This window comes from Myotis myotis, unplaced genomic scaffold (assembly GCF_014108235.1).
Source record: "Myotis myotis isolate mMyoMyo1 unplaced genomic scaffold, mMyoMyo1.p scaffold_m19_p_2, whole genome shotgun sequence".
In the NCBI taxonomy this organism is placed as follows: Eukaryota; Metazoa; Chordata; class Mammalia; order Chiroptera; family Vespertilionidae; genus Myotis; species Myotis myotis.
The window spans coordinates 82,951,507-82,973,410 of record NW_023416324.1 but is presented as its reverse complement, the minus strand read 5'-3'; the positions used below and the strand labels follow the sequence as shown (position 1 = coordinate 82,973,410).

The 21,904-nt window shown below is 45.9% G+C and overlaps 1 protein-coding gene across 5 annotated transcripts in view; it reads left to right on the top strand.

Annotated features, from left to right (window-relative positions):
- Positions 1–21,904, top strand: part of PHACTR1 (phosphatase and actin regulator 1) — a 500,199-nt gene that overhangs the window by 411,981 nt on the left and 66,314 nt on the right. For 4 of the 5 annotated variants that reach the window (XM_036350306.1, XM_036350308.1, XM_036350311.1 and 1 more), the window contains 2 exons: positions 9,021–9,188; positions 11,370–11,576. In XM_036350306.1, the coding sequence (XP_036206199.1) occupies positions 9,021–9,188; positions 11,370–11,576 (375 nt within the window). The remainder of the gene's footprint in view (positions 1–9,020; positions 9,189–11,369; positions 11,577–21,904) is intronic. The other variant, XM_036350310.1, reaches the window with a different exon arrangement.

Genomic DNA, 21,904 nt, shown 5'->3' with positions numbered 1-21,904 from the left:
GCCGTGGTTAATTCGCCAATGTGGCAACATCGAGAACACGAGGAACTTGCATCCCCCTGACTTATTCTGTTTTATGGTCCATGAAACTTTATTGTCCGTTATTTGAATAGACACTATTGTATCATTTATTTATTTATGTATATAGATGCTAAATACTCTACTTCAAATAGTGGCTTTCCAGTGATACAGAGAAAAATCTCCTGAGAACAGGGAACCGTTTGGCCATGAGTAAAATAGTTATGGCATTTCTTGGACTTAGCAAGGATCTCAGGAGGTCCCGTGGCCTAGCTCCTGTGATTTTTCCAACGTGGAGATGAAGCAGCCGCAGCCCAGCGAGGTTTTGACCCACCTGAGGGTGCAGAACCAGTGTGTGTGGGCTCTGAACACCCCGCTAAGACCACATGTCCTCCATTTGGAACTTAGAGAAACCCAGAAAATCTTTGTAATCTGTGGCCTATTAGTAGCCAGAGGATCTTAATAAACATCGCTATTAGGTTATTGCAAATCATTTCTATGAATAAACATAATGGTGTGATTTAAAAATATTAGGGATAACAAAGGCAATTGTACTGTAGTTTGACCACTAGGTTTCCTATGAAACCTCAGTTCTATGGCAGTGTCACTCACTTCCTATAGGATGGGTATGTTTAATGCACATGAATTTATATGCCCCTGGTCAGGGGGATGAGGGAGACAGGAGACCATCTCTCTACCGTGACTGAGACGACACCGCCATGCACATCACCCACGTCCACCCCCTGGATGGGAGCGAGACTCGGGCGCGTGTGGCAGCCGCGGTGATACAGGTGAGGCCACGCAGCTCACCTGTGGTCTCTGCTGCAGTCACACCTAGACCTGGGGGGAGAGGACCAGGCGCACGAAAAACAGAACTGACGTGTGCCAATGAGCAACGTCAGTTTCCACTGGGCGCTGGGAATTAGAGACAACATTTCACAGCAAATCATGCAGTGCAGTGAGGTATGCTTTTTCCCCTTAATCAAGTTAGAGCAACGTTTTAGAAAGTGTTCGTTTTAATTATAAACACAAGCAGGGGCTCCCTGGAATGGACAACTCTTTTATGCAGAGGCTGCATTTTCTGTTCTTGGCGGTCAAGAAAAAAGAGCCTGGTATTTACATGAATAGGTCAACAATTTTTAAATATAAAAATAATTATCTGTATCAAAAGAGACAATGTAGTCAGCTTGAGCCTCCTGAAATCCTGTTCTTTATCTGGTTTCCCAGATGTGCCGACTTCTAAAAGCCCTAGAAGTTTTTGGCAAATGCTTTTCACAACCTCTACCAGGCAGTTATTTTGTCACATGGTTAGCTGTTATTGATGTCTCACCTAGAACTGGCATGTTCTGAAAGCTGTGATTTCAAGTAACGGTGAGAAAATGAAGAGGGTTTGCTTTCAGCATCAGTGACATGTCATCATTGCGTAGCCCCTGATGCAACACATTGTCCCTAGTGGGGTAACTGCAAAGCGGTTTAAGCAATAAAGAGAATAAAGAGAACTTGTGACCAAACTTCTCGTAAGCAACCCTGTTCTTTCAGAAAATCACTATCCCAAGCCAAAAAAAAAAGTAATGAAATTATTATTAGAGCAATGAGCAAGCATTCCCCAGTAAATTGATTCGCCTCTTGCATTTTTGTTGAATAACTCTTATCTTGCAGGCGCCAGTCTGGGCGCCAGGAATACCAGAGGGACAGCGGGCCCTCCTGGCTAAGAGAACACGCAGCCCTGAGAACAGGCCGGGGCACTCGGCAGTTCCGTGGGGAAGGTACGGGAGGCATCACCCACCCACCGGAAGACTGCGGGAAGGCATCCTGCGGGGAGTGGTGTCTTAGAGGAGGCCTGAAATGTAAGGCTTATCATAGAGAAGATGGGACAGGGAGCAGGGATGTTACATGTGGCAGGACCAGCACATGTGGAGGCACCGGGCTGGGATAAGTGAGTGTCCAGCTGTCTGGAAGGTGAGGGTGAGTGGGGGGAGATGGTGCAGGCAGGGAAATTATTAGGTGTTTATTCTTTTTCCTTAGAGCAGCCGGGAGCTTTGGGAGGCTTTCTACATGATCATATTTGCAGCCTCATCACTCTACCTATCAGGAGAAGGTCTTGGAGGGAGACCAAGACATGAGTCAGATGAGTTAGCGGGCTGTTGTGGGATTCAGCTGACGTGATGGTAGACGGCCGGAAGGAGGGTAGCAGGACTGTGGAGGTTGGGAAGGACACACAGGAGAATAGACGGTGGAGTCAAGAGGGCCCTGTGACTGCTTAGATGGGGAGTGCCGGAGCGGGGTCAGGCATGGCTGATACTCGGGACTCTGGCAGGGGCGCACAGGGACATTCTGAGCTGGGAACCCAGAGAAGTGAGCTTAGGACACAAAACGTTGTGGTGGTTTGGCCACATGGGGTTTATGTCCAAATGTCTAGGCAGACCACTGAATACACAGATCTGACTCAAGAGGCAGATCTGGGTTGGAGGTATAGGAATGGAATTGTCCATGTAAATGCTCATGAAGTCATCTTCTTTAATGACATTTCTCGAAGATGTAGAATGAGAAAACGAGAGAAAACCCCATGGACACCCAGCACTGAATGATCTGGGAATGGAAAAATGGTCTGGGAGTAAGGAAAACCCTCAAAGACTGAAAAGTGCTCCCAAACTGGGGAGTAAACCAGAAATGTGTAGCATTATGGACGCCAAGAAAGAGGCTGTGGTTCACTGATTGGGGGTGGAGGGGAGAGAAGGTCCAAAGTGTCAAATGCAGACATACCTAACAGGGCTGAGAAGTGACCTTTTGATTATGTTCACGCTGCTTAATTGTAGCCTCTTTTGTTACCTGTGAAGCCAGTATACAGCCAGCAGCATGTACTTTAAGGTGCTTTTCTTTCCGGTAATAAAAACCCTCATTCGAGGAGGCTGAAGCAGTAAGCAAATGTAGACTAATGGTCTTTGTGTTTTGTCCTCTAAAGTATTCCAAATGCTTTGAGCAACGCTTGGCATTTGTCACTACTTACTTCATGTTTATTGCATGAATGGGTGGGTGGGTGAGTCAGTGAGCGAATCTCACATAATAAAGTCCAGTGACAGGACGGCTCCAGGGTTGGTGAACTGATCACCGTGGCTAAGGGAGCATCCACAGGCCGCAGCCCCTCAGAGTAGCATGGTGGCTGCAGTCGCTCCGGCATTGCATGAGACACAATATCCAGAGGATCTTGGCATCTCTTTCTAAGAGCAAGAAAAGCTTGCCTAGAAGCCTCTCCAGGCTCACTCTCATATCTCATTGGCCAGAAATTTTGGAGATAACCACTAGACCTTTATTGCCCTATTTTGACAGTCGTTTCGTAAACCTGTATTGCAGAGACAGTCGACTCGAGAGAGCTGCTGCCTGCTATGACTTATCCTTGGAAGATCCACCCCAATACCCCCCTTTCTAACGGCCTATCCTGCACCCCTTCTGTGAATTCAAGGCAGGGCAGAGGACCCTGGGCATGGTGGGCACCCCTGCTCCACCGACGTGCCCACAGCCTTCTTGTGCTTGGTCCCTCACAGCCACTGAGCTGCACTGGCCTGTGTAACAGGAAAGCAAGCCGAACTTTGGGAGGCGGGTAGCTAATAAAAACAAAGCTGTACAGGCTTAGGAAACCTTTCCTGACTTCATGCTTTTGCCTAGGATTTGTGTGAGTCAGAGGGACCTTAACCCACATGAATATCTGTAAGACGACGGCACTCTCCCAGGCACTCCAAGCCCAGGCTTCTGGTCCGTCTTCCTCATTTTTTATCGGCACAACGTACAGGGCAGCTTTTTGTCTTTCTGGACCTGCTTTATGACGGACTCTACCTGCAGGATCCTAGACTGCTCCTCTGGCAAGGCCGTGCTTCCGCTGAATCCCCTCTCACTACTCCCAGCCCAGGGCGCTCGATGGAAGGCATCTGCTACCAACCAGGTGGCCCCCCGAGTGTATAGACCCATGGACTGCAGACCCTTCGACTCCATTCGGCCCCTGCTTGTTCTCTCTTAGGGCTGTTGGAGCATCAAAGGACACATTCCAATCTGGACTTTTTGCCTGTTGCCCAGAGTAAGTGCTCAGTAAACGTTAGCAATGATCTCCCAGACACTTGGCCTGTTCTGCTCTTCAGGGATGCCTGCCTTCCCCAGCCCACCCCCACTTCCCGACTCCCCTTCACCTGAGCCCAGGCTCTCCCCGTTCTGCCCCGGTGAGCTGAGATTCCATTATGAGATGTCAGGACGTCTCCCAAGGCCATGCCCACCTGCGTAGTCCTGTGTTGCTGCTCGCATGTCACCCGTCCTCACACCCAGGCTTCCCACCATTGTGGTTTCCCTAAAGGAAATATTATCCGCTACACTGACCACTCGTGGTGATGTAGACCCGTTTAGCGGCAGCATTTTAACCTCTCAGTTCCAGAAGTGGGTTCACCTTTGCGTGTGCATTAGGCCCGTTGTGTGACTCCCACGTCTGCCTGCAGCTGTGCTGTCCAGGGGCATTTTCGGCAATCGTGGGCAGGCTATCACCTGTGCTGGCCAGGACAGCAGCCACCAGCCACGCGGGTGCTTGAGCACTTCAGAGGTGGCCAGTCTGATTGAGGAACTGCACTTTAAATGCTGTTGAATTTTAACTGACTTAGCCGCGGGTGCCTAGTGGGTACGCTCTTAGAGAGCTCAGCTGGAGAAGCAGAGCTGCTTGTGTTTGCAAATGGCCAGCCCTTATCGCTCCCCTCCCCCAACTCCAGACATTAGGGATTGTTAACATCTTGCATTTCAGCCCTGGCCAAGCTGCCCTGTTACCTATGGCATCTGCTACCAACCAGGCGGTCCTCCCAGTGTCTGGATATACCCATGGACTGCACACCAATGTGTGATTCTGTGAGAGTCACACTATCATATACGTAACAGCATAGTAGAGAGACGGGGACATTTTGTTCATTTTATATTCAGTCCCTGTCCCAGTTGCGTTTTTTTATATCAAAATGTCCAGGAATAGCAAGAGGGTAAACCCTCTTTCAGCTACAAACCTTAGAGCCAGAGCTGTTATTTGGAAATAATGGTCATAGCCATCAAATTTACATCACACCTGATGTAAGAACCTATGAGCTTGGTGTGAATTTGATGAGGAGGCTTCACTGTACCCAAGAGAGATAAAAAAAAACACCTTTGGGAGACAGACACCACAATTTGACACGGTGAGATATTTGTGGTTGGAGATGCGATGAGAATCCCTGTGAGCAGTGGTTGGTTGACCAGTGTCCAGTAGAAGGCAGCAAATGCTGACAAGCCAGCAGGAAATAGCTACAGGGAAATACAACTGAAACAAGCTAGGCACAGGCAATGCCTTGGCCACTTTTGTGATAGGAAGTCATTGCTGCTCACATATTTAATTTGGCAAAAGCCTCTGAATAAGGGAGAGAAGACTATTAACATCCAAATAGGATTTTAAATCCAGAACAATAGCAACAATTTAAAAAGCAAGTGATTCTCCAAGCACAGAAACCTGTACCATCCTATTACATGTATGAAATCATCCACAGCATCACGAAATCAATTAAATTCTGAGATTTAAATAGTTTACACAGATTTCAAGGTAGGAGGTCCAAAATGATTCTGAGTCATGAAGATGCCTGTATCAGACAGTAAGAAACCTCATAGCTCTTGCAAAACTGTTCCTGCATCTAAGCTGGTCAGAAAATTCCAAAAACTCCTGGCTGCAAATAGAGATAAAAGATAAACTGGAAGATTCACTAACTTGTGGATTCTGAAAGTATAGGTTCCCTGATCTTAGAGAATCCTGCAGTGTCTGCCTTAAATCCCAGTGGTGCACAGATATTTCTCTCTCTCTCTCTCTCTCTCTCTCTCTCTCTCTCTCTCTCTCTCAGAATGACTTTTCCTCACTGGGAAAGAAAATGCACCAGAAGAGTGAAAAAAAAAGTCGTATTTGTTTTTGCAACTAAAACTTTAAATTTGTCTTTTTAAATGCTTGAGAGTCAAATACATTAATTAGCAAATAAGCAATATCTAATAGAAAAGTATTGCTTTCTATGTATGTTTAAAATACTACAAAATAATATCTGTAGCATCATTTAGTTTAATCACATCAACTCCCTGAACTCAGGAGAAATGAAGAAAGTATCCTCAGTGAAAGTCAACAAATACCAGGGAGCCATTTCCAACTTCTAGGCTGAAAGCTCTTTAATCATTTTAAAAATCCTTAAATAACTTATTTCTTCTCTGACTCTTGCTTGGTACATCATTTCACTGGCTATGAGAACTGCTAGTGGCTTTAATTGCAAACATTTGAACTGTTACTGGGATTAGCAGAAGCTTTTAGTCACGAGCCACTTACCGACGTTAAGTCAACAGTGGGCCACATTGTATACGTCTCTCCGCGCTGCCTTTCCTCCTCCTGTAAAGCAGCGCAGTGTATATGTCCGTCCTGCTCCTTCTCCAGAGCAGTGAGGAATCAATTCAGTGACAGCTGCCCACTGCCCGGAGCTCTGGCCAAAGGTGTTGAGGAAACAGCACTCACAGCCAGCCCAGCGGGCGCTGAGCGCTCCATTACCGAGACCACGGCCATGGCTTTGCTGTTGGTCTCAGTACAGCCAGGCGTCGCATAACTGACGTTTCTGTCCACGAGGGACCACACACACAGCAGTAGTTTCGTAAGTGTCTAATGGAGCTGGAAATTTCCTATTGCCTAGTGACGTCAGAGCTTAACGCATCACTCACATGTCTGGTGATGCGGGTAAGCACACCTGCTGCTGCCAGCCGTGTGGATGCAGCACATGCAGTTATGTACAGTCCATACTACTTGGGAATGATAATAAACGAGTATGTTACTGCTTTATGTATTTACTATACTTTGCCTTTTGTTAGTATTTTCGTGTGTACTCTTTCTACTTATAAAAAGAAAGTTTGCTGTAAAACAGTATGCTGCGTTATGTGGGCAGCAGCCTCCTACCTCGCGTGTACCATGTTTCTTGATTGCATCATTATCTCGTGTGCTTGATTTGATCTTGTGTTGTTTTACAAGTCTACAGCTACAGTAGCGTCCTAGGCCTTCCCATTCACTCAGCACTCACTCACAGACTCATCCAGAGCAACTTCCAGTCCTGCAAGCTCCGTTTATAAGTGCCCCATGCAGGTGTACTATCTTTTTATCTTAGCCAGTGGTTCTCAACCTTCCTAATGCCGTGACCCTTTAATACAGTTCCTCATGTTGTGGTGACCCCCAACCATAAAATTATTTTCGTTGCTACTTCATAACTGTAATTTTGCTACTGTTATGAATCGTAATGTAAATATCTGATATGCAGGATGTATTTTCATTGTTCGCGACCCACAGGTTGAGGACTTCTGTTAGACCATATTTTTACTGCACCTTTTCTATGTTTAGATACCCAAATACTTACCATTGTGTTGTAATTGCCTATAATATTCAGTACAGTAAATGCTATACAGATGTCTAGCCTAGGAGCAATAGGCTATACCAGTGGTCGGCAAACTGCGGCTTGTGAGCCACATGCGGCTCTTTGGCCCCTTGAGTGTGGCTCTTCCACAAAATACCACGTACAGGCGGGCGCGCATGTACAGTGTGATTGAAACTTCGTGGCCCATGCACAGAAGTCGGTATTTTGTGGAAGAGCCACACTCAAGGGGCCAAAGAGCCTCATGTGGCTCACAAGCCGCAGTTTGCCAACCACTGGGCTATACCACGTAGCCTCGGTGGGTAGTGAGCTGTACCATCTAGGTGTATATTGGGCACTCTGTGATGTTTCTAATAATGACTGACTGCTACCGTTTGGGGCAATAAAAAGGCTAAATGAGAAAAGGAAGAAAACAGACGCACAACACTCTTTTCGAATACCGTGCTTTATGTTGTCTGTTTCAGATGATTTTTTTGCTCTCTGTTATGTTTTCTCTATGTTTATAGGACATTCAGGTTAAAAATCCTACGTCCTTGAGCCCTACGTTATCTAAGGCCTGCTCATGTGTAGGTCACTCTGTTGGACATACGTGTCATAGATAATTGGGAGAGGGGCTGGCAAAGGGTCCTTTGTCACCATATATCATTGTGGATCAAGTTACAGCCTTGGGAAGGGCAGAGCGAAAGGACTGTGTTTCCACATTTAACCTTGGAGTCATTTCGCTGTTTCATTTCTACAAGTGAGTCATCTTGCTCGCAGTTGTAAGCCAGGTAATTGCTTTGCTAGTTTCTGTGTTCTGACCAAGCATCACCTAAGAGTCTTCCATCTGGGCATTTGCTCATTTTACTAGAACAGCCTTCAGTCCCCTTTAAAATCTTATTTTATTTCAGTGTCTAGTTATGGAGGACTCCCCTGAGCTAGGATGAAATCACACTGGGGTGGGGGGATGTTGATTTGACAAATGGCCTCTGATCCTCCCCATGGTGTTAACTGGCTGCCCCTTGCTTTGCTGAGCTGCAAGCCAGATCAGAGTCTGCCGCCCACAGGACCAGCGGGCACTGGTGAGCTCCGGAGAATGCAGGCACTTCCCGCATTCTGGCTACTGTGGCCTTTCAGAGGGAATTTGGGCAGACACAGCGAGAAGACAGGATGAGTTTTTTCCTAGACGGGAGTACCATGCTCCCGGCTCTTGTTGCGTGATACGGAGCCCTTTATTCCCTGAAGTAGGAATTCCTAACCCTGGGTTTCCAGGCTCTGAGGTCTGCTCAGTTTTTCCAAGTTTCCAAGATTATGAAGAAAAATCAATTTTTATTCACTTTCATTAAAAAAAAAATAAAGAGAGACAAAATATGGTGGATTGTGGTTAGAAAGATGGAGAGAAAAGAAGCAACTGACTAAAGATCATTGGAAACTCTTGCGCTGGTGGTTAGATGGCACATCTCTAAAAATAAAGTAAATGTCTCAAAAGCAAAAGAACAAGTGCAGATGCTGATAAAGATGGAGACTCAGTTAGACCCTGGATGTCACCCTTTGCGGAGGCAGGCATTGTCTAACGGCATTTCCTCTCTCTGGCAGATGGGGAGCTCTCCATATCCAATGAAGAGGACTCCCTGGAAAACGAACAGTCCCTGAGCGCCAGCCAGCTGTCTCTGCCCGCCCTGTCGGAAATGGAGCCGGTCCCGATGCCCAGAGATCCCTGCTCATACGAGGTGCTCCAACCTTCAGACATCATGGATGGGACAGGTAATGGCCCTGGGAGAGTTCACCACAGGCCCCAGCAGGGGGCATTAAGGCTCTTTGGCCTGACTGGACTTGGGGTTTTATTGTCCACCACCCCACGCGTTAGAATCCTAGAAATAGGGATGCAACTGACCAACCAGTACATACTGAGTATAAAAATTGGGATGATATTCAGTTATTATTCTAGATTTTAAAAATATTTTTATACCTTTAATATCTTTAAAGTGACATACCCTGTTTTTGTACTATTGATTATGTAAACTGTCATGGTTTTGTTTCCTAACACTCATTTCTGTTAAGATCAAGCTAAAGAACCCTGCACTTCTCTCTGGTACCCATCTAACTCACCTGTCTGCTTGCCCTGGCATTTCCTTTCATCCTAGCCCCAGTTACCAATTAATGGTTGTATCAATTTAGCAAGTTGTACCAATTTACTGTATACAGTCAATGTGCTCATTGGCCGTTACATTGTTTACCATTTGCTGGTTCACTTGTATCCTGTCAACAGGTGATTTTGACGCCATCTCTGGTCCAAAGCCCTCTGAGCGGCCAATATTCATTCCTCCTGGGACCCTTCCCAAGCCAGTGAGGATGGTCCTGTTGTCAGGAGTCGCGCCTGGGGGAAGGGACCTCTTGGAAGATCTGGCGTGGGTAGAGAGGCCACGTCCTTTCCCCACACCAGGTGCACAGTCTCCTCAGCAGAGCGCAGGCGGGAGGATGTCAGAGATGGTGTCTCACAGAGTCAGGTCCCGGGCTTCACTTTGGGACCAGGTGTGTCCCACGCTGATAACAGTGTCCCTTGGGACGGGGAGCATTGAGCATCAGGAGGGTTATTGCCAGGGCTTGGGTGCTGCAGGGAACTGCTACCCAGGTCAGAGAGGAAGAAGGCGCGGAGAGGAGTCCCTTCTGGGCATTCTGACTGTAGCAGCGACGGGAGGAAGGAATACAGGCCGCTGAGTTGCAACCCCCGTCCCGCAAGCTGGGGCGATTTTCCCAGCTGAAGCAGTGAATTGTGTTTTTATTCACCCTTCCCTGTAACATTGATCAGATGGCTTTGATGGGCATGGTGAGGTCTGACACCCAGTGGAGCCACAGTTTCAGACTGTCATCTGCTAGGAGGCCTATGCCTCTGCCCAAGACAGCTCCTCACTGGAGCCAGTCGGGGCAAAGGAAGAGTCAGGCCCAGTGCAGAGCAAAGAGAAATGGGGTGAGCACACACCAGTTCGGCTCAGTGGATGGAGCATTGGCCTGAAGACCAAAGGGTCCCAGGTTCAATTCCAGCCAATGACACCTACCTTGGTTGCAGGCTCCTCCCCCACCTGGGCCCAGCCTGGTGTGGCTCGTGTTTCTGTTTTTCCCACTCTTCCATTCTCCCTTAAAAAATATCCTCAGGTGAGGATTAACCAAAAAAAGTGTGTAGGGGCCGGGGGGGGGGGGGTAGAGAAAGAAATGGGGCAAATCAAAACAAGAAAACCATAATTCAGGCCAGTAAGAGGAGAGAGGGAGGGGGAAGGCAAAAAGGTGTTGAGGAGCATCCTTCACCTGGTTGAGGTTTTTAGGAGCCGCAGGGCCAGGGAGGTGCGTGTAGAAGGCAGGGTGCCCACTAGAGGCTGCACCAGCTCAGGGGGCTCCAGAGCAGCTGCCCACATGTGTAGGCCGCCCCTCTGGTTCAAACTCCAGGCTGTCTTCATTACCTGGTGTCCCAGACCTGGGAGCAAGGACGAGACCCAGCAGGCAAAAACAAGAACCCCCTCTCTCTCCCTCCCTAGCACAGGGCAGCAGGCCCCAAGGGAGGTGCTGGTGTTTGGTGCTGGTTCGGGTCAGAGGAGGCACTTCATTCCCCGACGCATTACCATGTCGTCTGTGGGTCGTCACATTCTAGAGCATCCACAGAGTCAGCATTATAACCGCCGAGAGGGGAGAGGGACGTGACAGCGTTTTGAGAAAATGCCTTCTTCCTTTTTCTCCCTCTTGATCCTTCCCCCCTCCCTTTCCTGCCTCTGCCTCCGCCTCCCCACTGTGCCCGGAGAGGGGCATCCAGCTCTCTCTAGCTCCCCACACTCTCGGGACCGCCCGGAGGAGCCGGAGCGCTGCCTGTGGCCGCCTGCCCCTGTCCTGTGTGCTCGCCAGCCCCGCACCGCATCTGTGTAATGTCTCCTGTGTGTCCTGTGGTTGTCCCCTCAGTGTCTGAAGAGAGTCCCTCTGCCAGTGAGTCTGGAGTCCTCCTGTCCCAAGATCCTTCGGCCAAACCAGTCCTGCTACTGCCCCCCAAAAAACCTGCTGCTTTCTCTGGAGACCATGAGGAGACCCCAGTGAAGCAGCTGTCCCTCCTCAAGCAGCCCCCCGCCCTGCCTCCCAAACCCACAGCCAGGATTGCCAACCACTTGACAGGTGAGTGAAGACGTCTCTGGGGGCGCCGCCCCCCCTTCCCTTCAAGGGAAACCTCTGCTCTTCCTTTTCACCTGAAGCCTGTGCACCGCCTCGGGGAGGCCGCTCTGTGGGACCGTGGGACGTGTGGGTGTTTCCGTGTGTGTCTTGGTACACGCAGTCATGCCTGGGTTTGTGTCTTTGTGTCAAGAAATATTCAATATACACCTACCAGTCATGTGCCAAGAGCCTTCAGTCATGTGTATCTGTGAACGTGCACATCGGCATCCATGTGAGTAATTCAAGGCCACTTGCCCATCTAGGTGAGTCAGGTTCCATGTCAAAGTCCTTGCAAAGATAAAGAGTAGCACCTTGTTCCCTTTATAATGAGTTTGCCAAAGCTTTAAATTTTTGTCTTTAAATTACTGATGTGAAGGCCAGCATATTTCTTTTATTAAAATTTATATCTGTGCTGTTCTCTTAAAAAATAAATAAGCACCGGCTAAGTGGTTTGACCTATGAACCAGGAGGTCAGGGTTCGATTCCAGGTTGCCCGGGTTCCAGGCTCCATCCCCAGTGGGGGGCTTGCAGGAAGGAGGCAGCTGATCAATCATTCTTTCTCATCATTGATGTTTCTATCTCTTTTCATCTCCTTTCCTCTAAAATCAATAAAAAAAAAACTTTTTTAATTTTTAAAAAGCAAAGACAATATCTGTAAAGTATTGTGAGAAATACTTTTAAAACAAGAGTAAGCTTAGGAATGTTGTTCTAAAATGATTCTTGCATTTTCATTTTTAAATTGTTGCTTAACTGATGTGCCACGGTATTAAATCAGCTGTCCAGTAAATTGCCCTTCCCTGCACATTAGCACGTGAATCGGATACCCCTGGGATTCGAGGCTGTGGTATATCAGAGACTAAAGATTTCAGAGGGTTGTTCTCCGGCCTTGATAGTAATCCCACCTGATGCTGATCAACTGCCTTTTTACAGCGTCTTTGGTATTCTTATTGTTTCTATTTATCTCTGTACATTTTTGTAAGATGGAATGGGGATAGAGGTTGGGAAGAATAGGCACTTATTTTATAATAGAAAATTGAAGTTCAAGAAAATGAGTGCCGTTTTCCAGGGTGGGCAAGAATTCTGCTGTAGAGCCATGATTAGACCCTGTGTTTCCCGACGCCTAGTTCAGTGAATGTTGTTCCAGGATCGTGGGATTCTCTCATGTGGTGCTGGGCTTTATTAGAGTCCAACCTAAACTTGGAGCTGTGTCAAACTACTCCATCAACGTATGCATCCATCCCTGCAGATGTTTGTGGTTTAAAAGGGCAAATTTCCACGTATACCATTCAATTCATTAATAACACTTTCGTTCAGTGCCCCAAAGTTTAAATGCATAGAAAACCACAAGGAGAAAATGCTCACAGAAGAGAGCCTCCTTCCAAGAGAGTACCCCGTCCATCTATCTATCATACCCATCTATCTATTATCGATCATCTATCTATCATATCTATCTATCTATCATCTATCTATCATATCTACCTATCTATCATATCTATCATCGATCTATCATCTGTCATCTATCTATCTATGATCTATCATATCTATTATCTATCTATGATCTATCATAACTATCCATTATGTATCTATGATCTATCATGTATATCTATTATCTATCTATGATCTATCTACCATCTATCTATCTATGATCTATCATATCTAGTATCTATATGGTCTATCTATCTATCATCTACCTGTCTATCTAAAATACTGCTGTACAGTCTTCTATCACTGCTCTGTGCACTCAGTGATATACTGTGAACTGATTCCCATATTAGTGAAGATGCACATGATTTTCTTGGCTGCTTGGTCTTGGTCAGGATTTACTTGATTGCCTTCTTATGGACTTTCCATCTTCTCCTTGTGAAAAGCACAATAGCAAACATCCTCAACATCATATGTTTTTCTTTATAAGCATGTTCGAGTCTTCCCTAATTTATTTCTAAAATTAGAATTGCTTGGTTATATATACAGTGGATTCTTGAACAATGCATGGGTGTGGGGTGCTGGCCCCGCATCCAATTGAGAATCCACATTTAACTTTTGATTCCCTAAAAACTTAAGCTGCCCCTCAGCCTCTGGGGGTATTGGTTCCAGGACCCCTGCGGATACAAAATTCGGAGGATGCTGAAGTCCCCTAACGTAGAACAATGCATGCAGTCAACCCTCCGTGTCCACAGACTCCCAACTGTGAATCAAAAATTACTTATTGAAAATATCTGCATATAATGGAGCCACGCACTTCAAACCTCTGTTATCCAAGGGTCAAATATATATTTTAAAAAATGGGGCGGCAAAAATCACTACTGTCAAGAGTGATCCTTGTAGTTCAGTGCATGCCATCTGATGAAAGGTTACTAGACGAGGCTGAGGCTTGAGCTGACCTTTGGAGCATGAAGGGCATCTACAGAGAATGAAGGAAGAGTATTCCAGGAAAGAAGACCCTGGATAAAGACTCAGAGGGACCAACATCCGGGTCAGTGACCAGGTGGCTGAGCCAAGGCGGGCCCATCTTGGGATGTATTGAGAGAGGGTTCACTGGGGAAGGCATTCGAGGATTTAGATTGTATGCCTGTGGCAGTGGAAAGCCTGTAGAGGTTTTTGAGCAGGGGAGTGCTATGACTAAAACTAGCCATTACAAATGTTTCCTGGGCCACTGTGTAGACTGAACAGAAAGAGGACAAGGTGGAAGACCTGACAGAGAAGCCACCGAGGCCAGACCCATGCCTCGTTCTCCAAAATCACTAGTTGAGTTAAGTCAAACAGCTTGAGCCTATTTAAGAGGCTCCTCCAGTTGTTGAAATATGAGCTAACAAGCATCTGGCTGATAGCAGTGGGAAGAGAGAGGCCAGAGCATTAGGTAAGACATTTTAAAGAAGAATTGACAGAATTTCTTAGCCAGCAGCACCCTTTAATTTATCTAATTACTGAGGGCACACTCCATTCATGCATAGCTTCGGCTCTGAGCCCTGAACTTGCATAGCCTGGCATCCTCCGGACTCTTGATATTTGAGGGATGAAAATATGTAAACTAGCCCAATCTCTGGCTTCCCTCGTTCTTTCCCAAGAAGAGTAGACTTTATCTATTACCTGTAAATCTCACCTCCATATCTAATGGATTAAAAAGCCATCCTTACCATAGTGTACTTGGTAGCCTCTTAAATATGACAAAGACAAAACAGGTACAGAAGCCTGAGGGCTATGATCCCGGTGCTGGGCTTTTGGGTTTAAACTCAATTAGACTTGCTTGAATTTTGTAAGTGACTAATCAGTCATAATGAATCCCCATCACCATGAGGCAGCTACACTAACCCCGTGTTCTGTTACTAATTACCCGAGAGACATCTGGGCCATGTCAAAAGGAATTAATAAACTAAGAATTCTAGAGCTCTAAATTGAGACTTAGGAGTTTCACTGTGTTCTCAGTGTCTTGTTCCGTTGACAATTTGAAAGGAAACACAAGACAATTTGAAAGACACCAAGCCTTAGTGTTAGTGGTGACTTGTCTGGTACAATGCTGGCCTGAACTGGGCTACACCCAGGTACACGATCAGGGGGAACAATGCAGAAATATCTCTGCTTTGGTATTTGCTTCCACTTTATCAGGAAATTAACTTGGAGACTGTTTATCATACAAATTGTCTCTGTCCTTGAGCCAGGTACAGAGAAGCCCTCCTGCTCTCCCAAACTATTTCTTTGTTCTCCTACTGCCATCCTTTTCCATCTCATCTTGTCCAGCACCAGCACGCACAGTAGCATGTACTAAAGGTCAGGAATGGCCGGGCACTGCAGTCCCTTCCATTCTGGAAGTGCAGTGCCCAGCAGAGCTGGTTGCATAATGAATATGATCTGAAATGAATGATTCTCAAAATGTGTCCTTGGAATGATGGCTGACCCTAGAGGAAAAGGGTGATTGAGACAAAAACAAAACAAAACAAAAAAAACCCTGTTTTCTTCCTTTCTAAGTCTTCCTCAGTCACCTCTCCAGACATCCTATTTCCAGAAGTCAAATGTTAGACAATGCACAAATAATCCATGCCTTCTGCATAAGGGACTTGCAACTGTGTGCCCCGCTAGTGCCATTTGAATAAAGGATGAACCTACACGGTAGTTGGCCTTTAGTCTGACATTCACACTTGGGTAGTAACAATGGCAGCTGCCAGATTTTGAAAACTTTACGACATACCATTCAGTCCTGTGAGGTAGGTACGATTATCATTATTCTGTACTTTTCCCAGTGGAGAAAAATGAAATTTAGAGAATTGAAATGACTTGGTCATGGTTACATAGGTAGTTGCTGGCAGAGATGGACTGGATCTATACTGTTGGACTCCAGAGCCCTAACTTATAACCATTAATTTATACCATGTCCACCAAGATACCTATTCTTAAAATAAAATCAAAATCATTTGCATTTTTATGGTTAATTGATGGGGTTTTTTTGTTTCTTTGTTTTTGTTTTATGTTTTTTAATCTATTTAAGACCAAAAAAATGATCTAGTCTTTCAAAAGTATGTTCTGAAGGCACTTAATTATAGAGGACCTGACCACCACAGTTGGGTCAGGTTTCAAAGAACACGCTAGAAGGAGACAGTCTATAAGATTCAAGAATGGGGCAGAAAACATTGGAGCATTTGGCCACAATTCAGGAAAAAAAAAAAAAAAAAGGAAACTGTTGCTGATCCTTAAAAACAAGTCCTCCCGTGAATGTGAACCTGCTGAGGGCTTGTTTGCACTATCTTTAGAACCTCAACTACCAGGAAAACTGCATTATCAGAACTAGGTTGATTGCTAGTTTCAACATTACAAACTATTTGCAACTGTAAATTTACCTGACAAATGGCATCCGTGCCCAGTAGTATTTTTCAGCCCCAACAGGTGTCAAATGAGAACCCTTTATCCAGTGCTTGTCAAGCCAAAGCCAATATTCCTGTTTACAGATGTCTCTAGTTTTGCGGACACTGTCTACAATTGACTGTTCTACAGTTACATTCCGATATGTAATTTCACTTGGTTTCTCTGTTGTTCTCTGATTCTGTCTGGCCATTGCTTTCCAATCGCCATCCACCGTCCTTGTTCTCCTCTTCCTGCCTCCTCTCCAACCCTACAAATCACCTGACTACTTTTGCCTCCCTCCTTGCTTTCCTACCAGTATTCTACTCTGACAGTGGGAGAAAACTGATGGTTAGACCACTGTGACCTTGGACCTCATCTGTGCCTTCAAATGTTAATGACTCCTAACCCAGAAGCCTCATGAAGTGGTTACAGGTTCACACTCTCTCAATAACTGATGCCTTGAAGGAATGGGAAACTTACCTGAGTTCACTCTTTATATCCATTTCTCCATACTTTCCCAGTCTTCATCTGTCTTCAAAAGGCAGAAACTCTTTTCTCAGTGCAGGTACACACTATTGATTGAAACATTTTTAAAAGGGTGCTCTCTGCTCTGACCTCTATGATCAAGGTGAAAGTTGTAGCAAATACCTTTGTGTTTTTTGTAGCACTGTTGGGTTGGAGACTTAATTCACTTGGCACTTTTTTTAACCAGTTTTAAGTACAGTCCAATAATGTTAAGGATAATCATGTTATTGTGCAACAGATTTCCAAAATTTTCTCATCATGCAGAATTAAAAATTTATACCTATCAAACACTCCTCTTTTTCTTTCTTCCCCCTTTAATTCCTGGTAACCAATATTTTAATTCTTGTTTCTATGAATTTGAATACTCTGGGTGCCTCAGATACGTGGAATTGTACAGCATTTGTTCTTTTGCAACTGGCTTACCTATTTCATTCAGCGTAGTGTCCTTGAGATTCACCCAGGTTGCAGGTGCTGGCACTCCCCTCCTCTGCGAGGCTGAATGGAAACCACATTCCAAGTGCCCAAGGTGTGCGAGGCGCTCTGCCAGCCCTGATGTCACTCACAGAAAGTGTTCTCCCATCAGCTGTAGGAGTTGTAGGCAGCTGTAAACTGTAGGAAACAGTTCATATGGAGATGTATAAACATGGCTGTAAAGAAATTAAGATGGTAAGAGAGCAAATCATTTTGGAAGAATAAAAAAAAAAAAAGAGTGTCATAGAAAAGGATGTATTTGGGACAGACCTTAAAATGAGTACAAATGTGATGGGTAGGGATGCTAGAGGAGGATGCTGTTCAATGAGAAGCAGGGTCCACAAAGACACGTGAGTGTGAGGCAGGGTACATTTAAGAAATAGCACTCTCCTTACTCAGTCTCCCTGGGGGCAACAGCATTCGTCATTGCTGCAGAAACAAACTAATATCATGTGTTTTTATATAGGTGATTTATAAATTCCAACAAAATACTTCTCTGTCAGATGTCTGTTCTCATGATTACAGGGACATCTACAGTTTTAGCTCTTTGAGGGAAGTTTCCTGACAATAAATATGTATAATTTTACTTTAAAAAAAAAAATCTCAACAACATAGATGGACCTTGTGAATATTATACTAAGTGAAATAGGTCAGTCAGAAAAAGCTAAGAAACATGGTTTCACTCATATGTGGGATATAAAACTGAAGCTTGTGAACCCAGGCAGCAGTGTGGTGGTTGCCAGAGGGAAGGGGATGGGGAGTAAAGGGGGGGCCTAATATATGGTGACAGGAGAAGAATTGACTTTGAGTGGTGGGCACACAGTGCAATATACAGATCTTATAACATAGAAACTCACTCCTGAAACATTTGATCATGTTGACCAATGTTACCCCAATAAATTTAATATTAATAAATAAATAAACCTATAGTAAAATCTTCTAAAAAATAAAATAAAATAAAAACTAATTTAACTGCTTGCTCTGCAGAGGTAACATGCCCCAGTGACTGCCAGCAAGTGACCCCATCCACACTGCCCAGCCCACTACCTTAGGGAGCATGTTCCTCTCAGCTGGGATCCTCCAGGTGGTCTTCGGAGGGCTCAGTTCACAAACGGAAATGTTCCTTTGTGGAAAGTGGGTCTGAAACAAAGCCGGCTGCTGGTGCTGGAGCTGCATGTGCCCTAAGAGCCTGTCTGGAAGGTGTCAGGACAGATTCCTCACAAACGTCTGACACTTGCTGCAGTCCCCGTGTGCTGACCAGGCTTGGGAGAGCAAGCCAGGTTGGCGAGGACACAGCTTCTTTGTTACTCTTGTTTCCCACCACACCATCCCTCTCACCACAAAGGGTCAGTCAATGCAGGTTGCCTTCACAGGCATTTGACCAAGGACTGCCACAGAATCCCTAGGCTGGCCTGGAGAAATTGATGGAGTTCCTCTGAGCGTCTTTCTTTTCTTTTTTAATATATTTTTATTGATTTTTGAGAGGAAGAGAGAGGGAGAGAGAAATAGAAACATCGATGATGAGACAGAATCCTTGATTGCTGCCTCCCGCCTGCACGTTCCCTACTGGGGATCGAGCCTGCAACTCAGGCATGTGCCCTGACTAGGAATGGAACCATGACCTCTTGGTCCATAGGTTGATGCTCAACCACTGAGCCATACCAGCCAGGCACTGAGTGCCTCTCTTGCAGCCAGGGGAGCCTGAGTGATACTGGACTCTTCTTTATGTTCTTAGCACACGTCTTATGCCCTTTATGTCTTTGGGGAGAATGTCTGTAGCTATGAAAGGAGGCCAGAAGTTCTGACCTGCTGGAACCAGCAAATAACTGGGAAATTCTTACATCTTTTTTTCATTAAGACACTAAGTGCTACTATCATTAGCAAGTACATGTGCTACATCAGCAGTTACAGATGGCTTCTGCAGCAGGTGTTAATTAAGTGAGAAGAGCGGCTGGGGGTGTGACCACTTAGCCCAGACTCATTCTACAGTCCTCTGGCCGGAGAACCCACGGCAGAAGTAATCTGCAGGTTTCATTTTTCCTTGTCCAGAGCAGTGTCATGTTTGGAAGTACAGCCCCCTTGGGTTTTATGGCTCGTTGACACTCACAGTTTGGGTTTATTTTCCTTGTTCTCTGGACGGGTTGTTTTTGCTCCTTCCACTCCATCAACAGAGACAGTTTTATGAATACACTGCATCTTGATCAGTCTGGCTGCAGAGGACTCATCCATTTCTAAGTCGGCAAGCAGGGAGCTCTGTGCGCCCCCAGCAGGGCCAGCCACTGTCGTCATTGTAAATGCAAGAGGTAGAGGAAGGCCTCAGACAATCCGTAAGTGTCACCCGCAACTCAGTGAGGGGCTATCAAGGTAAAGGAGTTGCTTTTATCCCTGGATTTTTAGAGGTAAAAAAGCCTAAGTCCCAAAAAAGGTTAGCCATCTTTCCCAGCTAGTGAATCCAGGTTTTCTCGCCTCCAGATCTGCATTCTTCGCCACTAGCTCTCAGTACCGACGCAGAGCCGGGCATGGACACACACTGAGACCTGCACGGCCCCGCCGTTTGCCCTTCCTGCAGCTCTCTGTCAAACATGACAGACTGCAATGACGGTCCTTTGCAAGCCTCTTTGCTCCGCTGCTTGATTCACTTTCACCTGGTTTTTCCCTGCTTACCTTCAGGGGTGGGCAAAAGTGGGCTTACGGTTGTGAGTACATGAAATACAGAGTTTTTTCCTTGTATTATTATTTATTCGTGATTGTATGATTTTCCATACGAACAAGTGTACGCCTACTTTTGCCCTCCCTGTATAACAGAAACACTTTACTCTCTGTTGCTTCCTTGGCTTCCACCTTCACACCCCAGCCTGAGAAGCATGAGGCCAGGTGAACTCCCACAGGTGTGAGAAGAACCTTGCTAGTCACACTGTGAATGCCTGTAGTGCTTTCACAAAGCATGTCCACATTGTCTTGTCTCACCCTCACAACTACGCTAAGAATTTGGTATCTTGGAAAGAAAAGGCGGGTGGCATGCAGCACAGCACCGGTCCATTCATCTCCCTCTGAGGTTCTGACTGCAGGAAGGTCAGTGCCTTGCTGAACAGAAGTGAGTATTGGGATATGTTTATTTGTCGTCTAACAAATGCATACATTTCACATAAGACAAAGCCAAAACCAGCAAGGAGGAGGACAGAGGGGTCTAATGCATTGAATCCACAGTTAGGAAAAGCTAAACTTCTGATTATTTGTTGCTTGAGACAAAATTTCATTGTCTGTCCCTCTTAAATGTATGCTCATGTCTAATGAAACAACCGAAAGGAAGATGTAGGCAGGAGAGGGGAAGAGAGGGTCCTCCGAGGCCCTAGCTGGTCTGGACAATAAACAACCATCTCCACTAACTTGGTCCCACTGGTCATTTCCTCCTTGCTTTGTTTTGATAGAATTCCTGGCATACACTTGGCTGTTTCTCAGTGATGAAGCCAAGCAGGCTTTGCTATGGAAGTATAATAAGTAACGCTGTGGAGGAGGGTGCGCGGGAAGTTAGAGCTTCACAAGATGGACAGAACCAGTGTCATCACTGTGCCTTCCTGGGCAGACAGCTCCATGCTGCCTCCTGGCTCTGCTTTCTCCTGCCCAAGCATCTGAGCATCTGCCTACCATAGACAGACAGCTGGACCCACAGATGAGGGAATCATGGGTTAAGGGTCTCTGACGTAGAGCTTTAACACTTTCAGACACATTGCATTTGCTAGGTTTGTGCTAAAAGTCGAAGAGCCCCAGGAATGCTTCCTTTAACAGGAACAGGACAAAGGTGGTGAGTTTCTGCTCTCAGCCACTTTGGAATTAGCACCACTGTGTCCTGTGCATGGGGGGTGGTAGAACAGGATGAGCCTTCCGCGGAGAGCTTGAGGGAACCTTGTGGTTATGATTAATTCACATTTTGGTGTTAGGGAAGCCATCTCATCAGGCCCCTTGGAACCATAGGGCTTTTCTGTGTCACAGCTGTAGAATCAGCAGTTTAGTGCCCATGCATCCACAGCTGCATGATCCCAGAACTGTGATCCATTTTATGTTCATTTCTGCCTCCTAGCCTATCTTCTGCGAAGGTGTGAATTCATCCCTCACAAGAACATCATGGTTTCAGCTCATTCTGTAAACATGTTTTCAGCCTCTTGCTGTGTGAGCTGGGCACCTGTTCAAGATGCTAAGGATATAATGACAAATTGTTCACGGTCTTTGTTCTCCAGAGGAGCCGGCTATGTAAACAGGAGGCTCAGTTCAGAGTCTTCAGAGCGTAGTGACGTTGTCTGTAAAAGTGAGATAATAACAGTGTCCACGTCTCAGGCTTGTTGTGAGGATAAAATTGGTTAGAAATGAAAAGCATAGAACAACATGGGGCACATAATGGGCCTGGTGTAAGTGCTGGCTCTGATGACATACTGACAATGTCAGCACTGACATCCGCGTGCCCAAGT